The sequence below is a fragment of the Moschus berezovskii genome, chromosome X (assembly GCF_049115385.1).
Source record: "Moschus berezovskii isolate FMDL1 chromosome X, NW_MosBer_1.0, whole genome shotgun sequence".
NCBI lineage: Eukaryota > Metazoa > Chordata > Mammalia > Artiodactyla > Moschidae > Moschus > Moschus berezovskii.
Window position 1 is genome coordinate 45,492,918 of NC_142488.1, and position 20,362 is coordinate 45,513,279.

The window sequence follows — 20,362 nt, forward strand, 5'->3', positions numbered from 1 at the left end:
TATGATTTCAGGGATGATTCATGCTCCTTCCCTCCACCTGAATCCATTCAGCAGCACACTAACTGGGAATGATAAAATTTGACTCTTTTTCCCCTGTCCATTTGAAAGGCAGACCCACTACCATCCCATAAATCTGACTTTTACCTCTTACATCAGTAAAACCAGGAATAACAATCCTTCCTATCTACTTCACGAGGTTGATGTGATGCTCTAAATTGGGAAAGATACAGAATTGCTTTGTATAGGCCCATGCACTAACAGGGGATTATTAGTATTGTCATTACTGGATTATTTCCCCAGTCTTCTCTCCCCACTAGGCCCGTTCCCCTCTAGAGTTTCCACTCAGTACTTTGGTGCCAAGGCAAAGCACCATACCAGATACTCTTGAGAGCTGTACCTACTTAATGACAGGAGACACTCTGGGTAGACATCAGAAGAGCTAAGCTTTGATAAAGGATTCCTGGAAAGCCAGAGACTCAGTTGGCCCAAACAAGTTGCAGAGCTAGAAATAAGGGCTAGAGGGTCTAAGATTCCCTACCCCCATCCCACTTTTTGGGGCAAAGCCAATGGGACTGAATCCAGATGTTTTGGGAGGTCTTCTGAGGAGGCAGTTATTTTTGGAGAATAGCTCAATTTCCAATCATGTCTCTATACAGAGCAAGTACTCCACAGGCAAAGGAGAGCAGAGGCCAAGATGGCAAAGAGAGGCTAAAAGGAGGACATGCTTTGGCAGCATCTCTGCAACTGCTAAAGTGTACCCTCTGATCATAGCCAAGTACTCCCAGTCTAGACCTCACCAGAGTGCAGAAGAGCACCTCACCCACAGGTTCATTGGGATCCTTCAGGTCCCTAGCAACTTAATTTCTCTCTCTCTCTCTCACACACACACACACACGGATGAGAAAGTCTGAATCAGGGTCCAAATCCTGTTCATCAAACTAACAATCAAACTGGCCTCTCCAATTTGCCCAGCTATCTCAGTTGGGAAAATTCAGAGACCAACAACATAGAAACAAACAAACAAAAAACCAATTTCACACTGCAGCTAGGTTGGGAGAGTTTCCCTCAGTTCAGTCAATTCAGTTCAGTTCAGTTGCTCAGTCGTGTCCGACTCTTTGCGACCCCATGAACCACAGCACGCCAGGCCTCCCTGTCCATCACCAATTCCCGGAGTTCACTCAAACTAGCCACAGCCAAAATTGGAGTACACTACACAGGCAGATGTTACAGGTTCTGACAGATAGAAGCTGTCTCAATGGAGAGGGGAGAAGCACTGTTCAGTTTGTTCCCACATGCTATCCATTTGGGCTTCTCAGGTGGCTCAGGTAGCAAAGAATCCGCCTGCAACGCAGGAGACTTGAGTTTGATCCCTGGGTCTGAAAGATCCCCTGGAGGAGGGCACAGCAACCCACTCCAGTATTATTGCCTTGAGGAATCTCATGGATGAGGGAACCTGGAGGGCTATAGTCCATAGGGTTGTAAAGAGTCGGACAACCACTGAAGCAACTAGCATGCATGCATGCTATCCTTTTACCTCCTCCCTGCATCAGTCAAAAATCATGGTGGACAAAAACATTTTTCAGGGCCTTCAGATCCCCTTGCACTAAAGCTAGACTGTGAAATGGCTCATTTAATCTTAAGGAGAAGGCAGTGACTAGAGAGGGATTTGAACCCAAGAGCCTTCAAATAAATAGTCCCATGACTGGGATGCAGCTAGGCTCTGTATGCCTTCCCTGGATATGTTTTCTAGGCATTTGTGGGCAATGAGGATTTTGCTCTTTCTTTATCCTCTCCCCAAAAGCATCTTTCCAAGTCCTGCCTTGCCAGCTCCCGCCTTTCTCCAAAAGTGCTTGTGCCTGGACCTTTAAAGTGCCCTAGACCTCAGCGGGAGCTATATGATGCAGCAGTTGCTTGGATACTGGTCAAGGACATTTTCTTGAATCCTCTAGTGGGAAGCTTGTAGCAAAAAGTATCCTCTACAAAGGAGTTAGAAGGAAAGGGAACAAGGAGCTCTGTCAGAAAACGTTAGGGACAAATCAGAGAGGAAAAGCCCTCTTCTTTTCCTTCTTACCCCTTACAGCAGGGATGGTGGGGGAGAGAGAGGAGGCTGTATCAGGGAAGAGAGGAAAAGCTTAGAAGGGGGAAGATGAAGAGAAGAGACAGGAAAGGGGGGGGAAAGTAAAAATGCAGAGGGTTCCACTCCTCTCGGCTGCATTTTTCATTTTCTCCCACTCTTTTCTCTTTTTGCTTACTCTCACAATCTTGAAGAAGAAATGCCAAGCCTTTAGGATCTACACAAGTAAAAAGTAACCCTGTTCACTACTCCCTAAACTCCCTTTTAGCTGCTCTAGGGTAGCCTGCCATCTGGCTAGCAACATTCCCTTATGTGCCTAAAGATAAGTTAATTTGAAAAACGTTTACCCATTTCACAAACTAAATTACTGATGAAAGAGCTCTTTCAAGCTACCCCTTTAGTCTGCAGCTGTGTAGGGTAGGGGAAAACCAATAGAGGGGGACACTCATCCACCTTAGCACCAGTCAAATCCTTATAGGCCTTAGCACAAGGAGGCCTTTCAGAACTGGGGAACTCAATTCATGTCCTGCTGTTTTTCTTCATTCCTAGCACATTCAATCCTATCCAGATTCAGGAGTCTGTATCCAACACAAACACAGAGTAGATGTAGCATACACACCCACATATATACTGTCACACATCCTACACACATACATTTACAAAGGCTTTCTGCCAAGGGTCTGTCAGGCATCCAAAGGTGAAGGCTGTGGCATTTCATGACACATACTTTGTCATAAACCTGGTTCAAAGACTAGCCTTGGAGAATCCTTGAAGAAAAAATCAAAAAGCATTCTATTGTTGTAGTCCAGTTTTCTTCCCACATAACTAGGTAAAAGAATCTCTTAGGTAAAACAAGTTTCTCCAGATACCAACAACCAGATATTTCTTCCTTCCCCCCTCCCATCACCCCTTGATGAACATTTATTAACATTTCATTTGCCTTTTCAGTTATCTTCCCAGTTCATTAGCCTCTGATTTCAAGTGCCTATGGACACCCAAAATCACAGAATTCAAAAACACAGTCCAACCATCCCCAAATGCCATATTATAGAGAATCCCCAAATTGCTCAATGTCAAGAAGTCGCTGAACAGAGAAGACCCAGGTCTGTAGCTGCCTGGCGTACAGCCTTTCCTTCATCACTCTCCAACATTGTCTCAAAACAAAGTGTCCAACTAAAATATCAGGTTACTTTACACAATACTGTTGGAGCAAATGCAGGAAGGGAGGGCAAATGGGACTCACTAGATTCTCTTTGCAAAAAAAATCATGTTCTTAGTTCAACCCAGGGACTCCCACAAAGGGACTAAAGAGTAAATAATAAGAATCAATGCCAGCAAACTTCCCAGATCACGCTTACAATATGGTGCCAACCAAATTAAAATCAGTTTCTCACCCACACAGAGCCATCGAGAGCACACCTTGTGGCCCAAAACCTCTTCTAATGCCATAAAATTATACTCTTTGGGCCCCAAGGTCTGGACAATTTCAAGAGCCCCCTTCACAGCCTTTCTCTCTTAAAAATCTTTTCCAAACAGTCCGAACAACAGTACATGGTACTTGAAAGCACACTGCCAGCAGATTTGCACATCACTCATGAACAGTCGCCCACATGGGTGCCGGGGGAACATGTGAGTGGATGTTTTATGTGTCCTGATTCATTGCTATATGAGAAAGAAATGGCACTCTTTCAAGTCAGGTAAGCAACAGAATGAAGACCTGCCAACATCAGCGGGGCGGGGGGGGCACGTTATATTATGCACACTGGCATTAGAGACAAATTTTTTACTGGATTTGACAAAAGCTTTCTTAGGGGAAACAGAAATATAAAAATAATAACAACAGCAAAAATAACAGCAATCACCACCACTACCACCTGATACAGACATGCAAATAAATATCAAATTGAAATGTTGCTTCCAGCTCATGTTTTCCATAGCTTTCATCCCTTTCCATCCAGTCTTTTGGGGGGAGGGTGCTCAAAACTCTCAATTTAGCATGATCCATAATTTCATTTTGAAATGGAAACCTTCCAAATAGAGGGACCTCTGATTTTAAAGAACAAGGAAGCAAACAAAACCACCATTTTCTCATTAGCACTAGCAAGTTCTATTTAAAACGTAGTTCAAGAACATCACTGCAAATGAGATTACCCCAAAGAGGCATATCTAAATATATTATTCCCAAGGTTGGTAGAAAGCTAGTTTTAGTTGTTTTTGGAGGCCATAGAGACAAAATCCCCAAACTCAAATTCACAGGTACAATTTTTGGGAAAAAGAACCCAAACAGTTACTGTCAACGTCTTCCCTTGCTAATTCATAAAAATCAAAGAACACTTTTATGCCACATACCATGATTCCAAAGAAATTGACATTTAATTATTTTTAAGAAATGTTTTAAACGTGGCTTCTTTCCAAATTGGAAACTGTAAACGCTGGACAGCAAATTAAGATTCAGAGGACACACTCACCAACTGCCAGCACAACGCACCACACCACATCACTTCCCATATTCTCGCTTCTCATTAAGAGGCTGAAGAATAATTTCCCTAAATCCATTCCTGTATCAATTTCTTTCCTCTAAACATCTAGTGCAACACTGTTTTTCCTAAGCTACCAGAAATTCATCATGCTCTTCCCACAATCTCCCTTGCCCCAGACAAACCCAAATGCCATCTTCTGATGGCAAGAAAGAAATTCTGACTAAAATTCTCTGATGGAATTTAAAGGTCGTTTTCCAGAAAATGAATTGACAAAACACCACAATCAGCAAAGCCATTGTGTAAGGATGCAGAGCTTGCTTCATGAACGTCACATCAATGAAGAATGCACACACACACACACACACACACATGCACACTTAAATAGAAAGCATTTCTTTATCAACAATTTTACTCAAGCAATAAGCAACTACACTCACAGGCATACTTAAAAGACAAGACATAACAAAAATTTTAGGGAGAGATAATATACCAACGTCATACATATCACAGCGAGGCCATGTTGAAGCTCAAAACGTTTTCCCCCCTGAGTAAGAAAGCGTGTTCTTTCTCTCCCTCTCTTTCCCTGTCTCTCTCTCTCTCTTTTTTTTTTTTTTCCTTGGAGGTTCTCGGGATGAAATCAAAGCGAGAATTCCAGACAGCTCAGGCGGCTGGACTCCATTCAGCGCGTTCCCAGAAAAAACATGAGTATGACATTTACAAGCAGAAGGACTACAATCACGGCAAAAACGACTACAGTTTGCACATCCAGGGTCATGGTGCAATGCAGAACACTGTAGTGTTCCAAATGAGGGGCTGGCAGATTGGGAGATGTCAGTCTCTGTTCTGTCAGACTGTCCATACAGCCACCATGCTAGAAAGGAGAGGAGGAAGTCGGGTGGTTGGGGAAGGGCTGGGTTTGGCGCCTGAGTTTGGTATGGGAGGGGGGAAGGGGGGATGGGGACAGGGGTGCTTGCTTCCCCCTTCTCAGAACTGAGCTGATCTTTCTTCCCTAGCTGAGAAATCTTAGCTTGCGCTGAAGTCTGCAGAGTCCAGCATTCTCTCTCGGGCGCCACGGAAAAAGGCAAAATCCTGGCTTTCAAAGGGAAAGGCAGGAGAAACCAGCGCGAGGTTCTCTGGCGCCTGCTCAGTCTGTCTGTCCGGGGGTGCGTCCGTCCACCTGCCTGGCTGGCTACCGGTCAGTCTCGGTCTCCTCTATTCCCTCGCTTTTCTACGCTCGCTCTGTTCGCCGGGCTCCGGGCTGCCAGCTACTCTTTCGATCCCTGCCTCGCTGGCTCTCTTCCTCGCCTCTCCCCACCCCCCAGCCCATATTCTGCGTTTTTATTCACCGAACGACAGCCGGCGCCTGCGTGAGGTGCAGCCAATATGCTGACAGGCCCGCCGACCAATAACAGGTACCGCAGAGGAGCGTTTACTCGCCGGGGGGGCGGTACTTGAGCTGGCGTGCTACCAGCGGCAGCCAATCGGTGAACACATGGTCCCCTGAGCCGGCCCGCTCTATCCAGCCCAGCCGGAGCTCTAGGCTGCCAATTCTGGCGTGGGGGTGGAGAGCTTGTTGTGGGTGGGTTAAGGGAGCTGAGGAGAGAGGGGAGGGAAAGGCCTGGGAGAGAGGAAGGGAATGGACAGAACGGGCCAGAGGGGAGAGAGCATGGCAGGGAGAGAGGAGGGAATTGACGAGAAGACGGTGAGAAGCAGAAGGGAAAGAAAAGGAAAGATGGGAAAGAGAAAGAAGAAATAGCGGGGGAATGATGAAGAAATAGAAGCTTGGGGGAAAGGATGGAAAAAGAATGGGGAGAAGGGGAAAGGAATGGGGTGGGGCGCGGCGGGAAGCGACCCTTTGGAGCAACTTTGGAGCCTGGGCCAAGGAGGAAGCAAAGATGCTTTTTGCCACTGCCTTTTATAGGGCTTCCCTGGTGGCTCAGATGGTAAAGCGTCTGCCTGCAATGTGGGAGAGGGTTCGATCCCTGGGTAAGGAATATCCCCTGGAGAAGGAAATGGCAACCCACTCTAGTACTCTTGCTTAGAAAATCCTGTGGCCGGAGGAGCCTGGTAGGCTACAGTCCATGGGGTTGCAAAGAGTGGGACACGACTGAGCAACTTCACTTCAAGTATTTATAGGCCGCTCACAATTAGATATACAAATCCAACAAATCAGTACTGTGTACAGAACCACAAGGACACTTACAAAATTCAATTATATTTGTCTTTTTCTGATATCTCTGCATTTGCAGATCAGATTTCTTTTCTACTTCTGGTTTCCTTGAACAATGACAGCTTGCACTATTCCAGCATACTGGGTACTAGAAAGAGAGGACAGTTTTGCATTGGAAAAACCTCTACAAAACCTATAAAACTTTCAATCTGCTTTAAGTCACTGCCCTGTTCTGTCTTTGTGGTCTGGTGTCTGAAATGGAGAAGCCCTGGAGTAGAGACAGGTTTCAGATTTACTCCTAGGCCTACTTCAAGCTTCCTATAGGACTTTTGGGCAACTCCCTTTCCTTTTTGGGACTCCATCTCCCTTCTGCCACAGAACTTAGACCTGTCACAATTCAGTGAAACCTCTGAACACTTGCTGCTGCTGCTGCTAAGTCGCTTCAGTCGTGTCCGACTCTGTGCGACCCCATAGACGGCAGCCCACCAGGCTCCCCCATCCCTGGGATTCTCCAGGCAAAAACATTGGAGTGGGTTGCCATTTCCTTCTTCAATGCGTGAAAGTGAAAAGTGAAAGTGAAGTCACTCAGTCATGTCTGACTCTTCGCGACCTCACGGACTGCAGCCTACCAGGCTCCTCCGCCCATGGGATTTTCCAAGCAAGAGTACTGGAGTGGGGTGCCATCGCCTTCTCCGTCTGAGCCCTTACCTCATAAAAATACATAGAGCAGGCTCCTGGGCCCTCAAAACCAAGGACTAACTGACACCGAATATCTCTAAGGGCCTTTCTTACCCTTACATAGGACTGTACACATGAACAGATAGACATTGGTGGAAAGGGGAAAGAAACTAGATTATCCAGGGATAGAACTAATTAATTTCTGGTATTTCTACCATACTATAAATTCTAAGAGGAATGAGAATTGCTCTCTATTCTCTCAAAATCTTTGAGTCCAGGACAGTCACCTATTCAAACTTGGAGAGTGGAAATTATGAGTCAGTGTAGGTCATAAATAAAATGTCACCTAGCCATACAAGATAGAATAAAACCCAATGAAATGCCCACTTTAAAAGTTTGACTTGTCACATCACCTATGAATGATTTGTGCCAAAGCAAACAGCAAAATATCTTGAATCAGATCAAGCTTCTAGACCTAGCTATTGATTTATATGATACACAGAGGACAGAAAAACATTTTAAACTGCAATATGGTGATACAGACTGTAAAAAACTACAGGACCAAAAATCTGGTTCTCTAGCAAGTAAACAAGGAGAAAAAAGAGTGATTGATTCAGGTGGAACTTGTATATGTGTGCATCACCACCCATATGTGACATTTATGACACAAATGGAAACTTGAACAGGCTGAATATTCAATAATATTAAGGAATCACTATTAATTGTTTAGCTGCGGTAATGATATTGTGGCTAAGTTTAACAAAATGAGGAGAATAGGGGTACATCTTTGTGATCTTGGATTTGGTAATGGTTTCCTAGACATGACTTGAAAAGCACGAGCAACAAAAAATAGAAAAATTGGGTTGGTCAATGTTCAAAAACTTATGTGGTTCAAAAGACACTAGCATGAAAACATATATACTGGCTAAACATATACAGTGGAAAACATATCCCCACTGGCTATCTCTAAAATATATGGTAAAAATTTGCTATGTAATATATAGATAGCCAGTGGAAATTTGCTGTATGACTCAGGGAACTCAAACCGGTGCTCTGTGACAACATAGAGGAGTGGGACGTGGGGGAGGCGGGTGGGAGGTTCAGATGAAAGGGTATACCTATGTCTGATTCATGTTGATGTATGGCAGAAACCAACACAATATTGTAAAGCAATTATCCTTCAATTGAAACTAATATTTTTTTTAAAGTGACAGAAATATGAAAAAATGAGTATGAAAAGAGAATACACAGAATGAAATAGTTCCAATTATATATCTGACAAGGGAGTGTATCTAGAATACATAAAGAGCTGTTATAACTCAATTATTTTAAAAAACCCATAAAGACAGAATATAGATCAATGGAACAAAATAGAAAGCCCAGAGATAAACCCACGCTCCTATGGACACCTTATCTTCGACAAAGGAGGCAAGAATATAAAATGGAGAAAAGACAGTCTCTTTAACAAGTGGTGCTGGGAAAACTGGTCAGCCACTTGTAAAAGAATGAAACTAGAACACTTCCTAACACCATACACCAAAATAAACTCAAAATGGATTAAAGATCTAAATGTAAGACCAGAAACTATAAAACTCCTAGAGGAGAACGTAGGCAAAACACTCTCCGACATAAATCACAGCAGGATCCTCCAAGACCCACCTCCCAGAATATTGGAAATAAAAGCAAAAATAAACAAATGGGACCTAATTAAAACCAAAAGCTTCTGCACAGCAAAGGAAACTCTAAGCAAGGTGAGAAGACAACCTTCAGAATGGGAGACAATAATAGCAAATGAAGCAACTGATAAAGGATTAATCTCCAAATTATACAAGCAGCTCCTGCAGCTTAATTCCAGAAAACTAAGTGACCCAATCAAAAAATGGGCCAAAGAACTAAACAGACATTTCTCCAAAGAAGACATAAAGATGGCTAATAAACACATGAAAAAATGCTCAACATCCCTCATCATCAGAGAAATGCAAATCAAAACCACAATGAGATACCATTTCACACCAGTCAGAATGGCTGCTATCCAAAAGTCTACATGCAATAAGTGCTGGAGAGGGTGTGGAGAGAAGGGAACCCTCTTACACTGTTGGTGGGAATGCAAACTAGTACAGCCACTATGGAGAACAGTGTGGAGATTCCTCAGAAAACTGGAAATAGAACTGCCATATGATCCAGCGATCGCACTCCTGGGCATACACACCGAGGAAACCAGAATTGAAAGAGACACATGTACTCCAATGTTCATTGCAGCACTGTTTATAATAGCCAAGGACATGGAAGCAACCTAGATGTCCATCTGCAGATGAATGGATAAGAAAGCTTTGGTACATATACACAATGGAGTATTTCTCAGCCATCAAAAAGAATGCATTTGAATCAGTTTTAATGAGGTGGATGAAATTGGAGCCAATTATACAGAGTGAAGTAAGCCAGAAAGAAGAACTTCAATACCGTATATTAACGCATATATATGGAATTTAGAAAAATGGTAACCTGAACCCTGTATAAGAGACTGCAAAAGAGACACAGGCATTTAGAACAGTCTTTGGGACTCTGTGGGAGAGGGTGAAGGTGGAATGATTGGAGAGAATGGAATTGTAGCATGTATATTATCATAAGTGACCAGTCCAGGTTCGACGCATAAATTTTCCTCTGTTCAAAAAAAAAAAAAAAAAAACCCAATTTAAAAATTGGCACAGGATCTGAGTAACATTTTTCCAAAAAATGGTCAATAAGACATAAAAAGATACTCAATATATTAATCATCAGTTCAGTTCACTCACTCTGCCGTGTCCAACTCTTTGCAACCCTATGGACTGCAGCACACCAGGCCTCCCTGTCCATCACCAACTCCCGGAGTTTACTCAGACTCATGTCCATTGAGCTGATGATGCCATCCAACCATCTCATCCTCTGTCGTCCCCTTCTCCTCCCACCTTCAATCTTTCCCAGCATCAAGGTCTTTTCAAATGAGTCAGTTCTTCACAGCAGGTGGCCAAATTATTGGAGCTTCAGCTTTAGCATCAGTCCCTCCAATGAATATTCAGGACTGATTTCCTTTAGGATGGACTGGTTGGATCTCCTGGCAGTCCAAGGGACTCAAGAGTCTTCTCCAAAACCACAGTTCAAAAGCATCAATTCTTCGGCGCTCAGCTTTCTTTACAGCCCAAATCTCACATCCATATGTGACAACTGGAAAAACCATAGGTTTGACTAGATGCACCTTTGTTGTCAAAGCAATGTCTCTGCTTTTTAATGTGCTGTCTAGGTTGGTCATAACTTTTCTTCCAAGGAGTAAACATCTTTTAATTTCATGGCTGCAGTCACCATCTGCAGTGATTTTGGAGCCAAAAAAATAAAGTCTGTCACAGCTTCCACTGTTTCCCCATCTATTTGCCATGAAGTAATGGGACCAGATACCATGATCTTAGTTTTCTGAATGTTGAGTTTTAAGCCAACTTATTTACTCTACTCTTTCACTTTCATCAAGAGGCTCTTTAGTTCTTCTTCACTTTCTGCCATAAGGATGGTGTCATCTGTATATCTGAGGTTATTGATATTTCTCCTGGCAATCTTGGTTCCAGCTTGTGCTTCATCCAGCCCAGCGTTTCTCATGATGTATTCTGCATGTAAGTTAAATAAGCAGGGTGACAATATACAGCCTTGAGGTACTCCTTTCCCTATTTGAAACCATTCTGTTTCTCCATGTCCAGTTCTAACTGTTGCTTCCTGACCTGCATACAGATATCTCAGAAGGCAGGTCAGATGGTCTGGTATTCCCAGCTCTTGAAGAATTTTCCACAGTTTATTATGATCCACACCGTCAAAAGCTTTGGCATAGTCAAAAAAGCAGATGTTTTTCTGGAAATCTTGCTTTTTCGATGATTCAGCGGATGTTGGCAATTTGATCTCTGTTTCCTCTGCCTTCTCTAAATCCACCTTGAACATCTGGAAGTTCACGGTTCACGTATTGCTGAAGCGTGGCTTGGAGAATTTTGAACATTACTTTGCTAGCCTGTAAGATGAGGGCAACTGTGCGGTATTTTGAGCATTCTTTGGCATTGCCTTTCTTTGGGATTGGAATGAAAACTGACATTTTCCAGTCCTGTGGCCACTGCTGAGTTTTCCAAATTTGCTGGCATATTAAGTGTGGCACTTTCACAGCATCATCTTTTAGGATTTGAAATAGCTCAACTGGAATTCCATCAGCTCCACTAGCTTTGTTCATAGTACTGTTTCCTAAGGCTCGCTTGACTTTGCATTCCAGGATGTCTGGCTCTAGGTGAGTGATCACACCATCGTGATTATCTGGGTCGTGAAGATCTTTTTTTTTTTTTTTTAATAGTTCTATGTATTCGTGCCACCTCTTCTTAATATCTTCCGCTTCTGTTAGGTCCATACCATTTCTGTCCTTTATTGTACCCATGTTTGCATGAAATTTTCCCTTGGTATCTTTAATTTTCTTGAAGAGATCTCTAGACTTTCCTATTCTATTATTTTCCTCTATTTCTTTGCATTGATCACTGAGGAAGGCTTTCTTATCTCTCCTTGCTATTCTTTGGAACTCTGCATTTAAATGGGTATATCTTTCTTTTTCTCCTTTGCGTTTCACTTCTCTTCTTTGCACAGCTATTTGTAAGGCCTCCTCAGACATCCATCTTGTGTTTTTTTTTTTTTTTTGCATTTCATTTTCTTGGGGATGGTCTTGATCCCTGTCTCCTGTACAATGTCATGAACCTCTGTCCTTAGTTCTTCAGGCACTCTATCACATCTAATCCCTTGAATCTATTTCTCACATCGACATTTTAGGAATCAGTGAACTAAAATGGACTGGAATGGGTGAATTTAATTCAGATGACGATTATATATATCACTGTGGGCAAGAATCCCTTAGAAGAAATGGAGTAGCCATCCCAGTCAACAAAAGAGTACAAAATGCAGTACTTGGGTGCAATCTCAAAAATAACAGAATATGTCTGTTCATTTCCAAGGCAAACCATTCAGTATCACAGCAATCCAAGTCTATGCCCTGACTCGTAATGCTGAAGAAGCTGAAGTTGAATTGTTCCCTGAAGACCTACAAGACCTTCTATAGCTAACACCGCAAAAAGATATCCTTTTCATTATAGGGGACTGAAATGCAAAAGTAGGAAGTCAAGAAACACCTGGAGTAAGAGGAAAATTTGGCCTTGAAGTACAAATGAAGCAGGGCAAAGACTAATAGAGTTTTTCCAAGAGAACGCACTGGTCATAGCAAACACCCTCTTCCAAGAACACAAGAGTAGACTCTACACATGGATATCACCAGATGGTCAACACCGAAATCAGATTGATGATATTCTTTGCAGCCAAAGATGGAGAAGCTCTATATAGTCAGCAAAATCAAGACTGGGAGCTGACTGTGGCTCAGATCATGAACTTCTTATTGACAATTTCAGACATAAATTGATGAAGTAGGGAAAACCACTAGACCATTCAGTTCAGTTCAGGTATGACCTAAATCAAATCCCTTATGATATTAATCATCAGGAAAATGCAAATGAAAGATATTTGCTATCGCAGATTTGTAATGAGATACCACATTACACATGCTAGGATGGTTATAATCAAAAAGCTATATAATAAGTGTTGGGGAGGATGTGGGAAATTGGAACCTTCATAACACTGCTGGTGGGAATGTAAAATGATGAAACCACTTTGGCAAATAGTCTGGCAGTTCCTCAAAAACTTAAACATGGAGTTACCATTTGACTCAACAATTCCACTCTTAGATACACACCTAAGAAAAATTAAAACATGCCTACACAAAAACTTGTACATGAACATTAATAACAGCATTATTCACCATAGCCAAAAGATGGAAAGAATTCAAATTTCCATCACCTGCTGAATGGTCGCATCTCCATTGATGCCTTACTCCTTCTTTACTCCCTTTGCCTTGGGGACACATTCACATGACCTGTCTGATTGCATTATCTTTGCTTCCTGCTTGGGTTCTTCATTTGGTCTTTAAGGCCATGATTTCTCAAAGTTCCTCTAATCTCAGTCCCCTTTTCTTCTTATTTCACACTTGAACTGAATGATGGACCTACCCATTCCCAAGCTTTTAACTACCTGCCACCTACATTACACACTGAAGTACCACCTTTCAACAAGGTTACAGGACACCAGTGGGGGAACAAAACAGACATAGGTCTTTGCCTGCAGGGAGCTTACAACCTCCTTGGGGGTTAGCTGATAAGCCCCAGGTAACTCTCTTGAATTCCAGAGATGAATCTCCACCTGCCTTCTGGATGTCTCCTGAATATCTCACAAGAACCTCAAATTTGGTAAGTCCAAAATCAAAGCAGTTTTCTCCCACCCTTGCCAGTTTCCTCTTTCCCCTGAGTTCCCTGTCCCTTGGGAATGTCACACACAGAATTAGCCAAGGAGATACCATGGAAATATCCATAAGTCTTCCCTTTCCCTCACCTTGCTGCTAGCCAACCAGTCTCTAAGTCTTGGTGATTCTCTTCCTCCTTGAGGAATGTGTTCTTCCTCTCTCTCCCTACTGCCAGCTATTTACTGTGGTCTTTTGCACTGCTCTCTCTCCCCAGTTCAGCCTCTACTCTCCTGGACAAATTATCTCTTTCAAAAGCAGTCCTGCTCTTCTTAATCCTATGGTGGATACTATACACTGGATGCTGAGGATCCATGCCACCCTCCTTCTAGCTTGCCTTCCTGTATTGCTGAAAAGCTATTAATAAAAACCAAAATGAAAACAACCTGTGATTTCTCAAACTTCTTTGCATCCATTGTTTTGGATGTGATTTATTTCTGCCAATCATAGGCATATGCACAATATTTGAAAGAAAGTGATAATACAGAAAACATACTTCTGCTGTTTCTGGAGACAAGTAGAATGGTGGGGTTTTAGAGTTTTCTGCAGCTGTGTTACCTTTCCATAAGTCCCAGTGTCTAGACCCTGTTTTGTGTCTTTGAACAAGCAGGGAATGAGACTTATAAATATTTTTACTTATTTATTTTTGCTGTGGAGGATCTATCAGCACAATGATACTCTAGTCAATAATTAAGGCAGTGGAAGATTCCTAATTCCTAGATTGCAAATCAGGTACAGTGTTCCCACAGCTCCTGATGCCTTACCTTCTTTCTTCTGGCAGAGAAAACAGCTGGATTCATTCTGAGAGTCATTCCTGGAGGCCTAGTCTAAAGCTTGCCCCTTCAGCCCTTCTACCAATTTTGGAAACTCTAAATTTTCTATATTAAAACTCTGCTGAAAATAACTAGAGCAATATGATTTCCACAGCTGAACCCTGAGTTATACAGTTCCTCTGTTCAAAGGCCTTCCATGGCTCCCCACTGCCTTTAAGGCAAATTCTGTAGCATGGCATACAATGGCTTGCCAATTAGGTATCCTTTGCTTGACACTTAGCAGGTGCTTCATAAACATCTGCTGAATGCATGAATAGCTCCTTCACTTAGTTGTTTCTACTCAGAGAATTATATCTTCCAACCACAGAAGGTAACCTTATGAGACCTCAGAGAAAATCTACTTTAACCCCTCACATTCTAGGTTAGGAAACTGAGGCCCAGAGAAAGTAAGTTATACACGATTACATAGTTAATTGCTGTCAGAGCAGAAAACAAAACTCATTTCTTGAGTCTTGAAAGTACTTTTGGGGGATTTCAAACTTTGAAACATGACATTTGATCCCAGCCCCATTTATTTGCAGTTAGCTTTCTGTGTAAGGTGACTCCCAATTTCAATTTCAAAAAATTAGAAGAGGCCCTGATATTTCAAGAAGCACCTCAAAGGCAGCCTTTCTGCTGACAAGAATCAAGGAATCAGAGAATCTCTTGGCATAGTAAAGTCCCAATTCCATCCTTCAATTCCTCATCCAGCTTTCAGCCCCAACACCCACGACAATAGGGAGGTTCCTCTCTAAGATAACCTGGTAGTCCTTTGGATAATTTCAGTTGGTGAAAAGTTCTTTCATCTTTCTGAGCCAGATATTATCACTACTTCTATTACAGCCACTGCTGAGGAGGTAATGACAAGAATTAGAATAATTATATATTCTATATATATTCTATATTATAAATATATATTTATATATATAATTATATATTATATAATAATATATAATTATATTATCCAGAATATAAATATTTGTTTATAAATATTAATATATATTATACATATTTATAAATATATATATAATAAAATTTATAAATATTGTCTAGAATGTAAATGTTTCCAAATTCACACTGAAATTATTATAAGTACCCAGCATATTTCTCAGGATCCAAAGGGAACTCATTAGATAATAATAAATGCTTATAGAGTGCTTACTCAGAGCATTGTTCTAAGCCTTTTACATATATTAATTATTTTAATCCTCACAATAACACTATGAGGGAGATATTATTACTGTCATTATTTTACAGATGAGGGGATTGAGGCATAGACCTTAAATAACTTGCTCAATGTCACATGGCTAGTCAGTGGTGGAACCCAGGTGCAAACCCAACCCTGTCTGGCTCTAGAGCCTATACTTTTCAACACTATGCTGTATAAATGCCACTAGGTGACACACGTTCCACCTTCCAATAGCATTTGACATGATATCTCCTCAGTCACAGGAATAAACTGTTTCAATGTTCTGACTTGAATCCAAATGGTTTATCACCCAGGAAAAATGGCTGTCTGAGGAGGCCTTACAAATAGCTGTGAAAAGAAGAGAAGCGAAAAGCAAAGGAGAAAAGGAAATATATAAGCATCTGAATGCAGAGTTCCAAAGAACAGCAAGGAGAGATAAGAAAGCCTTCCTCAGTGATCAATGCAAAGAAATAGAGGAAAACAACAGAATATGAAAAACAAGAGATCTCTTCAAGAAAATTAGAGATACCAAGGGAACATTTCATGCAAAGATGGGCTCAATAAAGGACAGAAATGTATGGACCTAACAGAAGCAGAAGATATTAAGAAGAGGTGGCAAGAATACACAGAAGAACTGTACAAAAAAGATCTTCACGACCAAGATAATAACGATGGCATGATCACTCACCTAGAGCCAGACATCTTGGAATGTGAAGTCAAGTGGGCCTTAGAAAGCATCACTACAAACAAAGCTAGTGGAGGTGATGGAATTCCCGTTTTTTCAAATCCTGAAAGATGATGCCGTGAAAGGGCTTCACTCAATATGCCAGCAAATTTGGAAAACTCAGCAGTGGCCACAGGACTGGAAAAGGGCAGTCTTCATTCCAATCCCAAAGAAAGGCAATGCCAAAGAATGCTCAAACTACTGCACAATTGCACTCATCTCACACGCTAGTAAAGTCATGCTCAAAATTCTCCAAGCCAGGCTTCAGCAATATGTGAACCATGAACTTCCAGATGTTCAAGGTGGATTTAGAAAAGGCAGAGGAAACAGAGATCAAATTGCCAGCATCCGCTGGATCATGGAAAAGGCAAGAGAGTTTCAGAAAAACATCTATTTCTGCTTCATTGACTATGCCAAAGCCTTTGACTGTGTGGATCACAATAAACTGTGGAAAATTCTGAAAGAGATGGGAATACCAGACCACCTGACCTGCCTCTTGAGAAACTTGTATGCAGGTCAGGAAGCAACAGTTAGAGCTCGACATGGAACAGCAGACTGGTTGTGAATAGGAAAAGGTTGTATATTGTCACCCTGCTTATTTAACTTATATGCAGAGTACATCATGAGGAACGCTGGGCTGGAAGAAGCACAAGCTGGAATCAAGATTGCTGGGAGAAATATCAATAACCTCAGATATGCAGATGACACCATCTTTACGGCAGAAATTGAAGAGGAACCCAAAAGCCTCTTGATGAAAGTGAAAGAGGAGAGTGAAAAGGTTGGCTTGAAGCTCAACATTCAGAAAACTAAGATCATGGCATCTGGTCCCATCATTTCATGGGAAATAGATGGGCAAACAGTGGAAACAGTGTCAGACTTTATTTTTTGGCGCTCCAAAATCACTGTGGATACTGATTGCAGCCATGAAATTAAAAGACGCTTGCTCCTTGGAAGGAAAGTTATGATCAACCTAGACAGCATATTAAAAAGCAGAGACATTACTTTGCAAACCAAGGTCCGTCTAGTCAAGGCTGTGGTTTTTCCAGTGGTCATGTATGGATGGATGTGAGAGTTGTACTGTGAAGAAAGCTGATCGCCAAAGAATTGATGTTTTTGAACTGTGGTGCTGGAGAAGACTCTTGAGGGTCCCTTGGACTGCAATGAGATCCAACCAGTCCTTTCTAGAGGAGATCAATCCTGAGTGTTCATTGGAAGGACTGATGCTAAAGCTGAAACTCCAATACTTTGGCCACCTCATGCGAAGAGTTGACACACTGGAAAAGACTCTGATGCTGGGAAAGATTGGGGGCGGGAGGAGAAGGGGACGACAGAGAATAAGGTGGCTCGATGGCATCACCGACTCGATGGACGTGAGTTTGAGTGAACTCCGGGAATTGGTGATGGACAGGGAGGCCTGGCATGCTGTGTTTCATGGGGTCGCAAAGAGTCGGACACGACTGAGCGACTGAACTGAACTAATGATAACTCGGTCTTAAATATTTGCCTTCTCTCAGGGAAAAGCCAATGCTTGGTTTTCTCGTGGTTCAAATAGCTCCCAAAGCCCCACTTCTATCAGAAAGCATACCCAAGGAAAGTTCCACATTTTGTCCTGACCCCTATTGCTATTCATTCATTGGCCATCCAACTTCCACCTCAGCCACCTCATAGTCCCTAATGTTTTCCATGGACAATCTGAAGATATTAAACCTTGTCTGTTAATTTTCTTGGCAACCTATATGACTAGATGCTCTTGCACATTCATGATGTCAGTTCTATTTAGGAGAGGCAATTCCCTGAGGACAGGAACTCTTGGTTAGTTCAGTTATTCAGCACAGAGATCACTACTCCCTCCAAGTCAGTTAAATTCAATAAGCAGTTATTTTGACAGCTAAGGGGTAAAGAGAGCCTCTTGGGAAGATTACAGTCTAGTGGGGAAAAGAGTCACAAATGCATGTAATTTCAAAGTCATAGTATTTTAAGCATAATCAGATAATGAATAAAGTTTTGATGATTATAGAGCAAATCACAGAATTCCATACTTGAAATGGGAAAAAAGTTATTTCCTCCCAACCTTCCTTTGTAGGACTCCTCACTACAATATATGTGATGGGGTAGAGGAAGTAGAGTTAGAGGAAGAAACATCTACTTTGGACTAGGCTTTTCAACATATTTTATTTAATCCTTCCCAGAAGCCCCCAGAGAAGTAACTGTTACTGTTATTTTAAAGAGTAGGAAACTAAGGTGAAGGATATTTACATCATTTGTTCATAGCCATATAGGTATCCAAATCCAATCAGTTCAGTTCAGTCGCTCAGTCGTGTCCGACTCTCCGCGACCCCATGAATCACAGCACGCCAGGCCTCCCTGTCCATCACCAACTCCCGGAGTACACTCAAACTCATGTCCACAGAGTCGGTGATGCCATCCAGCCATCTCATTCTCCGTCGTCCCCTTCTCCTCCCGCCCCCAACCTTTCCCAGCATCAGAGTCTTTTCCAGTGAGTCAACTCGTCTCATGAGGTGGCCAAAGTATTGCAGTTTCAGCTTTAGCATCAGTCCCTCCAATGAACATCCAGGATTGATCTCCTTTAGAATGGACTGGTTGGATCTCCTTGCAGTATAAGGGACTCTCAAGAGTCTTCTCCAACACCACAGTTCAAAAGCATCGATTCTTCGGCGATCAGCTTTCTTCACAGTCCAACTCTCACATCCATACATGACCACGGGAAAAACCATTGCCTTGACTAGACGGACCTTGGTCGGCAAAGTAATGTCTCTGCTTTTTTAATATACTATCAAGGTTGGTCATAACTTTCCTTCCAAGGAGCAAGCGTCTTTTAATTTCATGGCTGCAATCAGCATCTGCAGTGATTTTGGAGCCCAAAAAAAACAAAGTCTGACACTGTTTCCACTGTTTTTCCATCTATTTCCCATGAAGTGATGGGACCAGATGCCATGATCTTTGTTTTCTGAATGTTGAGCTTCAAGCCAACCTTTTCACTCTCCTCTTTCACTTTCATCAAGAGGCTTTTGAGTTCCTCTTCACTTTCTGCCATAAGGGTAGGCGGCTGTGAAGAGATTTTCCACGACCAAGGTAAGAGAAACCCAAATAAGACGGTAGGTATTGCTAGGGGGCACCAGAGGGCAGACAAACTGAAATCATAATCACAGGAAACTAGCTGATCTAATCACATGGACCACAGCCAAATGTGGTCCCCTGGAGAAGGGAATGGCAAACCACTTCAGTATACTTGCCTTGAGAACCCCATGAACAGTAACAAAGGGCAAAATCATAGGATACTGAATGAGGAATTCCCCAGGTCGGTAGGTGCCCAGTATGCTACTGGAGCTCAGTGGAGAAATAACTATAGAAGGAATAAAGGGATGGAGCAAAAGCAAAACCAATACCCAGTTGTGGATGTGACCAATGATAGAAACAAGGTCCGGTGCTGTAAAGAGCAATATTGCATAGGAACCTGGAATGTTAGGTCCATGAATCAAGGCAAATTGGAAGTGGTCAAACAGGAGATGGCAAGAGTGAACGTCGACATTCTAGGAATCAGTGAATTAAAATGGACTGGAATGGGTGAATTTAACTCGGATGACCATTATATCTACTACTGTGGGAAGGAATCCCTTAGAAGAAATGGAGTAGCCATCATGGTCAACAAAAGAGTCCGAAATGCAGTACTTGGATGCAATCTTAAAAATGACAGGATGATTTCTGTTCGTTTCCAAGGCAAACCATTCAATATTACAGTAATCCAGGCCTATGCCCCAACCAGTAATGCTGAAGAAGCCGAAGTTAATCGGTTCTATGAAGACCTACAAGACCTTTTAGAACTAAC

General features: G+C 42.2%; 2 protein-coding genes across 8 annotated transcripts in view; both read right to left on the bottom strand.

Moving 5' to 3' along the window:
* The window catches only part of ARHGEF9 (Cdc42 guanine nucleotide exchange factor 9), a 515,595-nt gene that overhangs the window by 226,245 nt on the left and 268,988 nt on the right, over positions 1–20,362 (bottom strand). Inside the window, exon 1 of one of the 7 annotated variants that reach the window (XM_088834157.1) lies at positions 5,056–5,149. The exons of the other annotated variants lie outside the window; for them this stretch is intronic. The gene's annotated coding sequence lies outside the window, so the exon portion shown is untranslated. Of the gene's footprint in view, positions 1–5,055; positions 5,150–20,362 lie in introns of those variants that run through there. 7 annotated transcript variants of the gene reach the window in all.
* Positions 5,234–5,878, bottom strand: LOC148773277 (uncharacterized). The gene has a single exon (XM_088834159.1). It carries the CDS (start codon positions 5,411–5,413, stop codon positions 5,234–5,236), a length of 180 nt encoding a protein of 59 aa, XP_088690285.1. The 5' UTR covers positions 5,414–5,878.